The 16,266-nt window shown below is 40.0% G+C and overlaps 1 protein-coding gene across 2 annotated transcripts; it reads left to right on the top strand.

The window, feature by feature from the left end:
• The first annotated feature begins 347 nt into the window (after positions 1-347).
• naglu (N-acetylglucosaminidase, alpha) lies at positions 348-9,466 on the top strand. 2 transcript variants are annotated; one of them, XM_086099509.1, is made up of 6 exons: positions 348-865; positions 3,796-3,943; positions 4,999-5,145; positions 5,396-5,481; positions 6,710-6,909; positions 8,167-9,466. In XM_086099509.1, exons 1-6 carry the CDS (start codon positions 453-455, stop codon positions 9,381-9,383), a joined length of 2,211 nt encoding a protein of 736 aa, XP_085955635.1. In that variant the 5' UTR covers positions 348-452; the 3' UTR covers positions 9,384-9,466. The 2 variants fall into 2 exon arrangements, with proteins under 2 accessions (XP_085955635.1, XP_085955634.1); XM_086099508.1 differs by having other exon boundaries at positions 6,653-6,909.
• The last annotated feature ends 6,800 nt before the right edge of the window (positions 9,467-16,266 follow it).

Below are 16,266 nucleotides of genomic sequence, written 5' to 3'. Positions count from 1 at the left end.
TTTGGTACAATGTTAATAACTTGACAAAAATAGTTGATGTTGAATTTTGGAATTTACATCGTCAAGTCACTCTATAACTGGAACAAAACACGCAAATAAATTCAGTTAATGGTTGTGTGATTCATTTCAATCATTCTCTAACTTTAAAGTTAACATATTTTTCAATAGTGAAAATTAGGGAAATGAGGTGGGATTTCTACCTAAAATCAGATCAGCTCTCTAAAAGGTATCATATGACTGGGCGTTGATCACGTGGGTCACGATATATTGCTCCTTAAAATGCGATGCGTTTCCTTCTTTTGATTGGCTACAAGTTATAAACCAAAACGCAAAACTTCTTCTGATTGGCTAGTAGTTCCCAGGAACGAGAAGCTGTCTGGTTAACTCCAAATGGAGCGATCGTGCTGTTTTTAAACCGGATCTGCGGTGGGAAATCCGTCGTAGGGATCGAAATGTCTGGCAGGGGTAATTGCAGCCTGTTTGCCGTTGTCGTGCTCTACCTTTGCGTAACTGTTACGTGTACATTTCCCACTTTGGATCACTTGAAGGCGCAAGCTAGCGACAAGACACAGGGCAGAGCTGTGGTCGAGCTGCTGAGACGCCTGCTGGGGAACAGATCCACTGAGTTCATCGTCATAGTTAACAGGAGTCTCTCCAATGACAGCCTGGATGTGTGTGAGCTCAGGTCGACTAAAAACAACAGGATAGTTGCCACGGGCAACACCGGAGTGTCCGTGGCCTCTGGGATTTACAATTACTTGAAATATTTCTGCAACTGCCACGTTTCCTGGTCCGGTGATCAGTTGGATCTTCCCCGTCCTCTTCCTAAACTCTCCGGTGTGCTCCGCATCAACACCCAGCACAGGTCAGTGACCCCCGTGTCCTATCCGTGTCGACTGTCAACACATTGACGCGTGGGTACTGTATGTTCTGACAAAACTATGTAACTCTTATCAATCGTGCCTTTTCAACAACGCCGCTAATTTTTGTTTCCTTCTACTCTAACGTGGACTGATATATGCTCGTGTTAGCAATTTGTAACACTTTCCTTCTCAGGCCAGTAGTTTTAAGTAATTCATTAAAATAGATTTTATTTTTTAACTGTCAAGGGTATTGAAAGAAAACGAACGAAATCAGTAAAATTTGGAAAAAAAAGGAAACTGACACCACATAATTTTAGCTAAAATGTCCCTCGTTTTCGTCTACGTCAATGAACATTGTAGCCACGCATTTGTAAGCTTATGTTATATTATTAATTATTATCATTTTATGTTTGAGCATCATATTATTTCATCTTAAGAATACCTAAATTATACTGTGTTGTTTAATAATTGCTTAGACATATTTTTATGTTGATAGGTTCTGATTGGCTGTTGAAGTAAGAGAAGCCGGAAGTGATTTTAGTTACGAGGAGAGTTGTGTTCTCGAACGTGCTGCGGTGCAGACCCCCGTTTTCCCCCCTTTTAATAAACTGCATTAAAGAATTCCATCTCTCCTTTTGTCATTCGTAAAGTAGAGCTATCCACTAAAAACAACGAACCCCTCAACTTACATATTTAACAGCATGCTTGTAAATACAGTAGTTGTATTTTGTCGTCTTCGGTTAAAATTCCGTCATTATTTGGTTTCTCACACGTGTATCTGTGATGTCTTTGAGATGACGAGCAAAGCAGAATCAAGAAGGGTAGAAGTGCCATAATAAGAAGCTTGAAGACGGACATAATAAGCAGGCAGTCAGTTTGTTGGGTGACTGGGCGTGAGCTGTGGCTCACAGCAGCTCCTGAATGAATGTGGATTCTGTTTCCGCTTGTGGGAATAAAGCAGCTGAAGAGCTTCGGCAACTGCGTCTAGCGTTTAAACACAAACAAGGGTGTTACAATATCATACATGAGCTTTGGAGGTTCATTTTAAATGTATTTGTTTAGGTCTTGTTGTATGTTTCTTGGCGGCCCGGTGGACAACTGGTGGGCACGTCGGACAACTGGTGGGCACGTCGGCCTCGCAGTGCAGAGATGCAGGGTCCTCTGTGGAGTTTGCATGTTCTCCCCGTGCCTGCGTGGGTTTTCTCCGAGTACTCCCAAATAGTTCATTTTTATGAGATGTGAAAGACAGGTCAGTGTTGCCTCTGGGCATTTTCACCTGTCAAATGGCAAGATGTGAGCAATGGGGCACCCATCATTGCTCCTGAGTACATTTAAAAAAAAAACGTGTGCATGACAAAAATACAGAATTGTTAATCCTTATGTTTCATTGTTTACAAAGAAAACCTGCTGCGACTATGTCCTTAAAAGGACTATTTCTCTCAATTAACTGTTGGGAATTAGACCCGCATCAGCTCACCCCAGTTATGTCATGTTGTGCAGACTGAAAAAGCCATGTGAAGCATGGCAAAGTGTGGCACCATTTGTTTTTCCCATGACTGGATAATAGTCGAAGGCAGGGGCATCAGACTTCATGGTTCATAGTCTTGGTTGTCCTCAGGGAGTTTGTTATGGTGTGGTATGCTAAATATCACCTTTTTTCCCCCAGCATGTACCTTGTTTCAGTTTTGTAAGAGATTCCATGCATGCTTTCTTCCAGCATGTCAAGAGCAATTGACATTAATTGTAAAACTAACACACATAAAACAATTAAACATTGTGTATTCAAATAAATAAACAAACAAACAAACAGCACATATGCAAGCTAATGGAAATTGGCATCTAATGTTGCTGGAACAATTGCTTCGTTGTACTTGTATGTATCTATATTTTGTGAGTTTCACAATGTGGTTCAGTAAGAACCAAAAACAAGTAAGATTAAGATATCCTTTATTTGTCCCGCAATGGGGAAATTACAATCAGAATTCAGAAAGGAAAACGCTGGGTAGGGAGAGGGAAAAAAAAACACGCTCGAAAAAAAGTAAAAAAGTACAGTCATACCTTGGTTTTCGACCATAATCCGTTCCAGAAGGCTGTTCGAAAACCGATTTGTTTGAAAACCGAAACCACGCTCATTAAAAAAAAATCTTGATTGAACACGTCTGCTCACAATGGAACGCTACACGAGGAAGCGTCACTTCCTCGTGTAAGGAAGGCGAGAGGAGTCAAGTGGCGCATTCAAGTGCGCTCAGTTTGGTCGAGAACCGATCTTCGGTCGTAATCCGAGGCATAAAAAACTCGAAATTTTTGGTCGAAAACCAATGTGGTCGAGAACAGAGACGTTTGAAAACCGAGGTTTGACTGTACCGGCACTAACTGGATTTATTGAGCTCTGATCTTAACTGAATTGAGTAACATAAGCAGTGGTGAGACCAGAACTGTCAGGAAGAAAGGTCTTCGATCACAGTAATCTGTCATTGTGTTAGTTTAAAAAAACAAACAAACAAACGTACTAGTGTTATTGGTGCTCAGTACCAGGAAGTACACAAAATTGAATACTCATTTGCATATTGGTCTGAGGGGAAAAAAAAGGAAAAGTGGTCTTGAACATCCCTGATTAAGTCTCCCTACGAGGGTCTTTTTTTTTTTGGAACTCCTACGGGATTCCCATGGGATGACAGGATAAAAAAAAGAAAACCTGCTGCTCTTTTCTTCTTCTCATTTCATTTATGAATCATTGCCTCCAGTTATTGAGGATTTTATCTGGTGGCAAATTCCTTCATCTGTAATCCAACGAAACCTCGGAAATTGAATACAATCCGTTCCAGGGTGTTGGTCCTGGTCGACCTCAGATTTGTGCGACTGTCGAATCATTTTTTACAAAACAGCGTCCACGTTTCATTTTGTGTTTATGAACATTTTTGTCTGTGTCCAGGTTTCGCTACTATCAGAATGTCTGCACCGTTAGCTATTCGTCTGTGTGGTGGGACTGGCCACGGTGGGAGAGAGAGATTGACTGGATGGCTCTTAATGGGATTAATCTTCCACTGGCTTTCACTGGTCAAGAGGCCCTGTGGCAAGAGGTAAGCGCGAAAACCTTCGAAAGCCAAGTCATGATCTCTCGATCTGGTTCACGCAAGTTTCAAGTTACGGTGGCAAAAATCAAGGAAGACAACTCAAATCCACAGGCACAGCGCCAGGATTTTTTTTTAAGTCTTCCTGTGACCTGGGGAGGCTTTGTGAACTTCATGTTTTTAACATCTATGAAATGAATACAAATCTTATAAAATGTAAAATACAATGCTGAAGGGACTTAACTGGGGCTACACAGATTTCTAACAGGGCTATAGTGGCCCCTATCCCCAGTGTGGAGCCATGCTTGAAACATTTTGCTTGATCACAACATACATTTTAGTGATCATATTTTTTTATTATTCACATCAGAAAAAGTTCATATAAACCTTTTTTAAGGTTAATGAATATAACGTATGCAACACCAAACCACATTCTGCACATGTAACAACAGTGTGGCTTTGTAATAAAAGAGTGAGGGTACGAGACTGCCCTGCCAGCAGTCCAGACCTGCCTCCCATTCAAAATGCATGAAGCTTAAAATATGATAACGGAGAAACTGGGACTTTTAAACAGCTGAAATTGTACATTAAAAAAAGAATGGGGGGGGGGGGGGAACCCCACCTGCAAAGCTTCAACAATTTAGTGTCCTCAGTTCCCAAATGTTTATTAAATGTTGTTAAAAGAAAAGATAATGGAACACGGTGGTTAACATGACCCTTTCTCAGCTTTTTTGGAACGTGTTGCAGTGTTAAATCCTAAATTAACGACAATATGCTAAAAAACAATCAAGTTTATCCGTTTGAACATGAAATATATTGTTTTTGTAGTGTAGTCACCCTGCAACCTGATAACATGGTCAGCTGTCCACTGTAGGAACCGCTGTCCCTGAAAGGGTTAAATATGGGTTGAACATGATTTACAAATCATAGTATTCTGGGGGGGGTTTTGTTGTTTTTTTTTTTAATGTTTAATGTCTAAACGTCATTGGAAGTGGAAATTATATGCCAGTACAGGATTCACCGATTGCACTGATTCACTAGCATGTTCCTCATGCACCTTTTAGGTTTACCGTGCTCTTGGTTTGAACCAATCAGAAATCGAAGAATTCTTCTCCGGCCCGGCATTTCTGGCTTGGAACCGCATGGGAAACATGTTCAAGTTTGGTGGACCGCTGCCACAGTCCTGGCATGTGAATCAGCTGACCCTCCAAGTACTGTCACCTTTATACGTCACACACACTGATGTTATTCTTCAATCAATATGATGTAACCAACTGAAAAAAAAAATCAATATATAGCGTTCAATACAGGATTCAAACTTGTTGTCCGGGAGATGTTTTTAAAATATAGTTTGCTTATAGATGAGGCCAAAATGATATATAACCTTTAACATACAGCCATTTACAGTAACCTTTGTCTGATTCAAATTCTTAAGACATTCTCTTAATTTTTTTCTTTCAGTTTAAAATCTTAGAGCGAATGAGAGCATTTGGCATGATTCCAGTGCTGCCAGCCTTCTCCGGGAACATCCCCAAGGGAATCCTCAGGTAAAAAAAAAAAAAAAAAACCAAAACAAAACATTTACCTTTTCCTGCCGCCACAAACACTTATTACAATAAATTATTTTTTTCAAGATAAATAAAATGATTGATTTCGATTTAAAAAAAAGAAAACATTTACTCACATTTAAAGTGGTTTATAATTCTACACACGCCTGTTCAAATGCCAAGTCTTTTTTTTTTAAAAGATAAGACTCGGATCAATCATTAAAATCAACCCCCAGCTCCCATTCATGTGACTTATAACTTGTACAAATTAACTGGAAAAAAAACCCCAAATATCTTTTCAAGAGAGGATTTCATAATAACCAACAGTGATAATGTGTTGCACACGTCCTCCATGAAAGCAGACCAATTATATTGGTGATTAATCAAAATCAAAACATGGCTTTTACTTTGAAAAACAACGATCTATATTTTTGCCTATTTTTCAGATCAAACCAGAAACTGAATCTTTATTACTTTATGTCTGTGCATTTTCTGCCATTTGAAAGAATGTCCTCTTGTTGAGTAAAGGGATGAAAATCAAAACACTTTTGTTGATCTGATTCATTGATTAATCGACCTGTCAATTGATTGAAATAATTGGGCCCACTTCACCAGACACCTTCCTGCGATGCTTCATCTGATTAAATGGACTTTTATTTTATATATTCATTTGTTTAATGCGTTTAAATTATATTATGTACTATATTACGTGTAAAATGTTGCCCACTCAGCATTCATTGCAGTCTGGCCATCCTGGAATAGGGATTCCCCTATCTGCAACCCTTTCTCAAGGATTCTCATTTTTTTGCCAGAATTTTTTTTTTTTAGTCTTCCCTTGCTCTCCTGGGAGTTCATATTAGGGCATGTCGTTAATATTAGTCAATTGCGGACACATAAATCCCTTTAAGACGCTATAAAAATAAGTTTGAATTGACTCAAAAACTTGCACAAAGTTGTTGCACTTGTTCGCTTGTACCACCCACATACATCAAAATAAAAGCGGCAGATTCACAATAAAAGCTCTGCAGATTTCATCAGTTTTATTTTAAATTTATAAAGACCGGCGCCATAGTTCATACTTTGCCCCGGCCTGCTCTATAGCTTGTTAATAAGAGTTTTTCTGCCACATTAAATGCTAAAGTACCTTTAGTGAAGCTATTTTGAATTTCAGGTTGCATCCAGAGGCAAACGTAACAAGATTGGGGCCATGGTCTCATTTCAACTGCAGCTTCTCCTGCTCGTATATCTTGGACCCGAGGGACCCGCTTTTCCTCCGGATTGGTTCCCTCTATCTTTCCCAGGTGGTCCGACAATTCGGGACGGATCACATCTATAGCACGGACACCTTCAACGAGATGATCCCTCCCTCCTCAGACCCCGCTTACCTGTCAGCTGTCAGTCGATCCGTCTTCGCCGCAATGACTGCCGGTGAGTTTTGGCATATGAATAAAAAATGAAGTACGTGTAACAGACATTCATGTGTCTGTACCGAAAGAAGTATTATTAACCAGTTATCTTCCAATGCCGTTGTGCTGAAGACTCGTTTTATCCTGTCTCCTGAGGCAATTCTGAACAGGACAGTCTAGCATGGTTATGTTGGTACCCCCGTATTTGCGTTGCAATGCTAGGTCGCTAAATCTTCGCACCACCAAATAACATAACTGAAAGTAAAGCGCAGATTTACTGGGACTGACGTTGGATTTTCAAAGGAGTTAAAAAACACAGTGCTTCCATTTAAACTTGAAATTAACTAATTTTGTGTGCCGCCAAATTTAAATATTGAAATCAGGGCATGTCATGAATCTTTAGCCATTGGCAGTAGTAGGTCAAAAATGGCATTTATACAGTTTAAGACAGTAAAGATAATCCCATGGGCTGAACTTGTCAAAAACATCAAGCAGTGTCAGACAGTCGCTATAATTACTGACAGTGAAATGCGCTGCAATTGGTAAATAGGTACGCACCATTAAATGATATAAACGTCCGTATGTCCAAACAGTCACAACCTGTATCACCACCAAATACAAAGAAGACAGAAGCAGCGGCAGAATTTTTTTTAGGTGGGACTCAAATAGATTTGCGCTGCGGTCATGTTAGCTGGCTAAAGCTAACGTACAACACCACTAAATGACATAAACGTTCGTGTGTCCACACAGTCACAAGCCTGTATCCACCAAAAACAAAGAAGACAGAAACAGCGGCAGAAAATGTTTATGTGGGCGGGACTCAAATAGATTTGCGTTGCGGTCATGTTAGCTGGCTAAAGCTAACGTAATCATAAGATAAGATATCCTTTATTTGTCCCACACTGGGGAAATTTACAATCATATGGATACTTCGATTTCTATTGTGCCTTTTACTGAACCTACGGATACTTCAAGTAGCGATGTGACAAGATTTCCCCCAAATCACAGGGTTCGCCGTTCAGAACTGTATTTTAGTGAACTGAACTTTGGAAAAGTGGAATCCGTGGCTCAACTATACTGCCACGGTTTGTATGAGTGAACACAATTTAATTTGTTATTTTTCAAGTACAATTAATTGTCCCAGTTTGGGGACCCCCAGATGACCTGTTGTGTTACAAAACGTACCCCTCTTCAAAAACTCCCTACTGAGTAAAATATTTCATCCATGTTTTAGAATGGTCCCTTTCTTGTACCTCATGATTTTTTTTTCTCTCCATAGTTGATCCTCAGGCAATTTGGCTGATGCAGGGATGGTTGTTCTTTAATGCTGCAGCTTTCTGGAAGCCTGCCCAGATTCGGGCCCTACTACACGGCGTGCCCCTTGGTCGGATGATCGTGCTAGATTTGTTTGCAGAGACTGAGCCAATTTTCTCCTACACTGAGTCTTTCTACGGGCAGCCTTTCATCTGGTGCATGCTGCAAAACTTTGGTGGCAACAGCGGTCTCTTTGGCACAGTGGAGAGTGTCAATTCGGGGCTCTTCAAAGCCTTGCTTTTCCCGAACTCCACCATGGTCGGCGTAGGCATGACACCCGAGGGCATCGAGCAGAACCCCGTCATGTACGAATTAATGAGCGAACTGGCGTGGCGCAAGGAGCCCGTCAACTTGCTCAAGTGGGCATCTCTGTATGCCGTACGTCGTTACGGCACCACGCGAGACAGTCTGATCACCACGTGGAGACTCCTGTTTTCCAGCGTCTACAACTGCACTCTGCCGCACTATCGAAATCATAACCACAGCCCACTCGTGCGCCGGCCTTCCTTTCACATGAAAACCGATCTTTGGTACAACCCGGCGGACTTGTTCGAAGCGTGGAAACTCATGATCCAAGCGTCTCCTTCTCTCATGTCAAAGGAAACCTTCCGGTATGATCTCGTCGATGTTACTCGAGAGGTCTTACAAGTTTTAACATCATCGTTTTACCTGGATCTCACCGATGCCTTTCATCAACAAAAGTTGCCAGAACTGCTAACTACCGCAGGGGTGCTCATATACGACCTTTTGCCGGAACTCAATCATTTGCTGAGCAGTGATCGCCATTTCCTGTTGGGGAAATGGCTGGAGCGGGCGAAATCCTTCGCTATCGACGAGAAGGAGGCGGAGCTGTATGATATGAATGCCAGGAACCAGGTCACTCTGTGGGGCCCCAATGGTGAAATCCACGACTATGCTAGCAAAGAGTGGGGAGGCCTCATGGAGGACTACTACGCCCAACGATGGGGCCTGTTTGTCCAAACATTGGTGGAGTGTCTGGACAGCGGGCGGCCATTTAAGCAAGATGCCTTCAATCAGGCCGTTTTCCAGGTCGAAAGGGGATTTATTTATAACGGCCGAAAGTACCCCACAAAGCCTCAAGGTGACACGTACGAGATCACCCGCAGGATCTTTCTTAAGTATTACCCACTAGCCCTGAAAACCTTGAAAGGACTATCATGATCTGCAGAGACTACATTTTTGCTAAAAAAAGAAAAAAATGTATGCAGCAAGAGGAATGTAAATTATTAAAGAGGTATCCCGAACTTTCTGATGATGAAAATCACCTGTTTGTCCATCCAGTGAACCATGACCTGAAATTATGCAAACGCGGGAAGAAAAATGTCCTATTTTGGCTAATAACACAACGCAAAGAAAAAAAAATACCCAAGTGATATTTCTAATGTGAAAAACTCACAAGTTGGTGCACTCGAAGGCAAGGTACCAATGTAGCTATGGTATGTACGTATAAATATAAACCCTGTGTCCTGTGGACAACAGAAAATCCAAATTACAATTCATGCTACTCAATCCTTTTTTTTTTTTTAAACTAATGTGCATGCGTATCATTCCACCCTGGGACAAAAATGCATTTAAATAAGTCAAAAGCTTCAAATCAATTGTTGCCTACGATGATCAGATCTTTTTCTGACCGCAGCTGTAAATGTCGTGTGCTGGAGCTACTTTTTGAATGCCGCCAAAAAGCAGCGGAGAACCATGCAGAAATGTGCAAATTTACATGGACGTGGGATCAACGACAATGAAAGTTTGGTTAATTTAGTCTTCCCCCCCCCCCCACCCCAAATGTTGATATATGTTTCCAACATGAGTTAAATGAAAATGTGATGGAGTAACACCTTAGCATGTGAACTTAATTCCACATGGTTAAGTCTTCCTTGCATGTTACAGTAAAGATTAGTTATAAATACACTAAATGCAACATGTTTTTCTTCTCCACTTTATTTACAAATTCCAGATTCCATTCTTGACAAAACTGTCCTACTGATTTGAGCAAAGCAATCGTGTTGAAAGTTCACTTTTCAATATGAACGATGAAGATGTTTACTCCAACCCTGCCTTTGAGTGGATGCTGATGTAAAAGAAGTTAGATGTTAAACTAAGATGTCACCTCTGTATGTCTTGTAAAATAATTCTGGAAAGAATAGAGAAGTTCAAAGATTTTTTTGGAGCGACTGATCATATGCCAACCACTGATGTACTCCTGTCTTCGTCATCTAAATATATATTTTTATGATTAAATTAAATTATGGTTGTATTTATTTTTTTTAACTCAGGCCTGTAATCAGACTCTTGCAGGTTATGGGACTAATGCAGTACCGTATTTTACGCACTATAAGGCGCCTCGTTGTATAAGGCGCACCTTCAATGAATGGCCTATGTTAAAACCGTTTTCATATATAGGGCGCACCGTATGATAAGGCGCATAGAATAGAAGCCACAAAAGGGGTGTTCACACGGCACACATTTGCTCCGGTGCTGCACCGATGTATTTTATTGCAATATATTTTACACCGGAGCAAATTTTGTGGAGCGGTCACACGTACAAAGCCGCTGAGCGTGTTAACCCTGGCGTAGCACCGGTGCAAGCGCCACTTGCGGTCACACGGCAGTTTCTGCAGCAGTGCAAAACGATAGAAAACAAAGAGTTGTCGTGTTGGTTCTTTTTAAAACATACACAACTCAAGCAACTGCTGTAACAGGCACGTCCTTCTCGTTCTCGGTCTCCATGCCTTCTGCTCGAGAGGCGTTCAATGACCGCCCCCGAAAACGTAAATCAACGATGACTTCAATGACACTCAGAAAAGCAAATGTATAATGCGCCAAACAGAAAATCAACAGAGGAAATCACAAAATAAATTCTATGGGTGGCGGGGGGGTTGTGAACACACAACAAAGGAACAAACTACACAAACAACTCCGAGACAGTCCAGTCTCCTACAAAAGCAAAGATGATGTTTGGGGACTATTCCCCCTACCCGAAGTAAGCTGTTTTCAGGGGCTACACCGGTGTAACTTTGCACGTGTGACCGCTCTACTGGGGTAGCACCGGCGCAGCAAATGTTGCCGTGTGAACACCCCTATAGTGGCTGTGGTTTTGTTATGCCTCCACTAGATGGACCTATGCTAAAGGAATACAATTCAGTACAGCTGTATCCTTCACAACCACTGCAGCTGTAACAAAGTGCTTTACAGAACATGTGAAATACTACATCCAAGAAATCTGAATATTGATCCATATACAAGGCGCATCGGATTATAAAATGCACGATCGTTTTTTGAGAAAATTGAATGCTTTTAGGTGCACCTTATAGTGCGGGCAATACAGTAATTTTAATCTCCACATTGTGGTACGTGTGCTTGGTGCATTGTTTTTGTGCCATCTGTATCAAAGGTCACATTGTCATCTATGCATCAGGTTTTTTCTTTTTTTTAATCAACAAGCCATGACAGTTATGTCAGCTTTCGGTCCGAACATTGTGCTGAATGGGTGTTGGATGGATGCAAGATTTCCTTTCAGTGAAACGACAAGGTCACCCAGTTCATCTCGGGAAGGTTATACTCAACCTGAACATTAACCCCCCCCCCACCCCAAAAAATCTAAATCAAAACAGCCATTAAAAAAAACAAACACGATCGCAATGAATGCAAGAACAACAACATCAATTTAAATGTCATTTTATTGTTAAAATAATTAGTTTTACAGCCAAGGAGGGACGTTTCAATTTCCTCTCCACTGATCATTTACATGAGTCAATTTTACAATGCATAAAATCCAATATATTCAAATTAAAATGTATTTTCACACACAAGAGCAGGTTCAATTCATTGTTGGAACATCATTTTTCCAGCAGATAGCTGATCTTTCAGCACTGATAAGAGTTAGTTAGACCTTCCATTGGTTACTGGTTTCAAAATAAAATCCTGCCAGCTGAGATCCGGTCACCACTGTTAGTTTTTTTACAAGATTTGAGTGGCCTTCCACAATCAGCAAACCCAGATTGCACAGTTATACCCGAAGGAGCAGTCATCATCACATGAGGACACTTGGATCAGAACTTGGGAGCTAGTCCGAAAGACATCACACAGAGCAGGGGGATTGACAAATATCACAAAATGATTGCAAAGGATTGATTGTGATCTTTCCATTTTTTTTTTTAACCTGACTCCCTTTTTCGCTTGAAACGCGCACATACACGCAAAACATTCGCTCAGATATCAAAGTAGACTTGGAAATGACACATTTACAGTAATTGCTCTTTCAATTCTTTAAAAAAAAAACAGACAAGACTTAATCAAAATCAGCAAAGTAGAGCGCAATATTTATTTCAACGTTAAAGCTTATTTACTGTACGTTTGTGCGAAGGAGCGACTTGGAAACCAGCATAAGTGAAGCGCATGATAAACCACAAAAATGTGTGATTCCGCATTGCCATTGTACTTCTGTTACTGTATGTTTTTTTTTGTTTTAAACATACAGTAACGTATTGCCATCAAAATTTGAATATTACCATTAAAACCTGCCTTTGCTTTGCTGTATTTTATCTGCTTCGAAACATTTAGCGCATTTCTTTTGAGTTTTACCTTGCCCCCAAAAGTTCTGAATGGGAATACGGTGATACTAGTTCAATAGTGTGGAAATAAGTGAAGTGATACAATAAAGGTGGCATAATTATAATAGACTGTAAAGTTGGAAAGTCAGATGAACCCTTTTAGGGACAGCGGTTACTCCAGTGGACAGATTATGCCATGATTGGTGCCTGAAAGGGTTCAAGAATGAATGGCAGAAAACCAAACATATTGGCAGGTGATTGACCAAAAAAAACACCTTCAGTCTAAGTATCCTTATTAACTCATTCAGTACCAGCCAATTCTGGACCAAGTCTGAAAAGACGTATAAAAACGTCTTTGGGAGTGAATGAGTTAATGGGACATTGTACAGTGCTGTGAAATAGTACAAGATTTGCCCCCCTCCCATTTGTTTCTTTTTATACTTAAAATGTTTCAGATATAACAATGAAGGGGCTGCGGGGGAAATCCAAATTTAACTGGCCCTTTGTGAAAAAGTAATTGCTCCTCCCTCGTCAAAGCATGTCTTAACTGTCATTCAACAGTTTTTGTTAAGCTGAGTTCTATTTCACTGGCCACATCCAGGCCCGATTATAATCAGATTTGTTGAATCATGGAATGACTTGGGGCTATGGGGATCTTAACAAAACAAAAAAAAAAGTCAAAATCCTAACAAATCTGGTTGTAATTTCGAGGTCAAGAACACTTGGGTTATGCAGCAGGGCAACAACCCCAAAACATCCGAGCAAGTCCACCTGCGGACGGTTAAAAACGATCAACAACATATTGCAAACACTCGATTGAGTTATTGCTGCCAAAAAAAATGGCACAACCAGTTATTTGGTTCAAGCAATTACTTTTTCACATGGGACATGATAAACTTGTATTTGTTTTTTTTCCCTGCACAAAAATCATCATTTAAAAACTGCATCTTAGATTTACTTTGTTGTCTTTGTCAGACATTAGAATTGGATTGAGGATCTGAAAAATTTTGCTCTTTTCACAGCACTGCATATATATATGTATATCTGACGACATGACAGTGATAACATGAAAGAGAAATCCAGTATGCAAAATTGAACTTAAATGATTAATGTTTAATTCTGGCCATGAGGAAAGTAGGTACAGTAAAATGTAAACACATAAGAGAATTGTCCAATTTCCTGTATGTTTCAATGTATTTACTGTCCATTGTGGGGCTATGTACTTTCTGAAATTAACTTTCAAGATTTACATTACACCATTAGTGTACCACATTTAAAAAAGATATATTTTATTTCTAGTTATTACTTGTTGGCTCGGCTAAGAACAGGCAGCAATTTTGTTTTTAGATTTTGGTCGATCTGTTGGGTGATTGAGTTAAAAAAAAAAAAAAACAAGCACGTTGTACAATGTATGTTTGTTTTTTTACCCCTAAGCACAAACATAGTGCGAATTCTGCAAAGGCATATTCATATGTCAATGTTGTTGTTTTTTTAAGTAATGCTAGGTAAACAATTTGTAATAATAGAAAAAAACTGCCAGTCTTAGTACCAAAACCTGATTGCTAGACTTCACACACTGGTTACAAGTTGCATTACTGTCATTAAACAAAGTCATTTATTAACGATTCCCTGTGTAAATACGCACGATTTGACATTTGTTAGCTTGCAAGCAAAACGAACAGACCGATTAAAGCTGCCGGAATGAACAAACAATGTTCAAAACACAAAAGACAAAAATCAAGTTATTAAAAATGACATGAGGCAGTTACATGACAATAATAGTTAATGCGTGTAAACACCCACGAGGGCTCCAAAAATGTGACTCTGATCAAAACAAAAGGAACCAAATTCAGTTTTTGCAGTCTAGCTGTATATAGGATCAAATTAGAATGACCATGCACTTAATTAGGTCAAATGACAAATCAAAACGGTTTACATTTTTCATTGTCACGCTACAGTATAAGCTGGAAAAGGGCCGTGCATCATCAGTTCACCAAAAGTGGGGCACCGAGTCTCATACAAACATTTGAAGCGGCCTGTAATGTTGAAACACAATAATGAGCCAGTTATGTTTAAAGAAAAAAATAAAAGATCAGCAGCAATTTAAAAGCACAATGAACACCCTTATATTTCCCTTCAAAAAATATTATATGCATTATACCGTTGGCGAGAGGACCAACACGATATGCCATTCCGCCGGCAAAGTTAAAAAGAACTGAATTTGAATTAGAAAGAGTTTGGTCTTGATGAGGGTTGCTTTGGGTTACATCGTTCGTTGCATTCCATCTGATTTCATATCATCCAATGCGTGTCAAATTTTTGCAGTTGTCAGTCCAATGGCTCAGCCTACAAAAATTTGATCAAAAGTATACAACTGCAAATAAGAGTCAAACGGCACAAAAAAATAAAATAAAAAAATCACTTAGTCTGAAATGATGTTAAAATGACTCCTTGAATGCCATCTACACAAAAACAAAAACCATAAGAGGCCGAGTCCTATTGAGAAGCGCTCTTTCTTGACTCCAATTTTAAAACTCCACCATGAAAGTTGCAATCTTACCAACGCCATCTCAATTGCTACCGCTTTACGATAGCAAAAATGACAGGTCATATTTGTCGCGTCAATGGCGCCACTCGCGAAGACACGTTTTTGCTTTCTATCAGCGAGAATTAAGCGGGAGTGCAAGGAAGCAACTCTCCGAATCGCGACACTGATTCGACTTTAAGGTGTGACAGTCAGCCACGTTTAAATGATCCTAAAGAGGGTGAAAGGTCAAAAACGGATCACGTCTTCCGACGCTGACAACCTTCAGCGGCCGTGTGGAGACAGCGCAAGGATCAAGCAGAGAGGAAAATGGCGACGTGGTAACTACCGAATGTATTCGTGGGTGTTCATTACCTGAGATACATCCCTGTTGAAATGGGATACAGGAAAGGAAAAAAAAAATGGCAGCCTATTTTAGAATAGCAAGAAATTGCATGGCAGTAAAAAGTGTGCCAGTTTAAGCTTGAAAAAGGTTGTAGTTGCATTTTCAAATGAACGATGAGATTCAAGCAACTCAAGTTCCAGTTGGTGGTTTGCTAAGTAGAAGAGTTGCTTTGACACGCATTTAACAACAGTTTAAAAAAAATTAAATTGCGTAGTTGTGTTATTCGGGGCTGTCGTGTGAATGAAATTGCTTTCTTGGGATTCACTCAAAAACTCATTTTCAAAATGGAACACGCAAACGCCAAGTCAAGTATTGCTACGCTAACTTATCCAATGTTAGCGGATGGAAATAACGGGATCAGTGGAAATTATGGATCACTATACAAAGGCGGGTATTATCTTCATATGCCATAAAACGACAGTCAATTATGCAGAAATTGAATCTTCGGAAGAGACTTCTCTTTATAATCATTTCAATCGCTGCCTACAAAACAGCAATTTCCTCAAAAACTCAAGGTGACTGCTGAGAGATGCTCGATCGTATGGTCAAATGGAACGTAAGGAG

Source organism: Hippocampus guttulatus, chromosome 19 (genome assembly GCF_054856545.1).
Source record: "Hippocampus guttulatus isolate MCC_2025c chromosome 19, RoL_Hgut_1.0, whole genome shotgun sequence".
In the NCBI taxonomy this organism is placed as follows: Eukaryota; Metazoa; Chordata; class Actinopteri; order Syngnathiformes; family Syngnathidae; genus Hippocampus; species Hippocampus guttulatus.
This window is presented reverse-complemented; position numbering and strand designations above follow the sequence as displayed.

What these genes read in the sequence shown, in the direction of transcription:
- naglu (XM_086099508.1), top strand. Translation starts at nt 453, where the DNA reads ATGTCTGGCAGGGGTAATTGCAGCCTGTTTGCCGTTGTCGTGCTCTAC. An exon ending in AAGAGGCCCTGTGGCAAGAG is followed by an intron (nt 3,944 to 4,998) that starts GTAAGCGCGAAA and finishes TGCACCTTTTAG; the next exon opens with GTTTACCGTGCTCTTGGTTT. An exon ending in ATCCCCAAGGGAATCCTCAG is followed by an intron (nt 5,482 to 6,652) that starts GTAAAAAAAAAA and finishes TTTGAATTTCAG; the next exon opens with GTTGCATCCAGAGGCAAACG.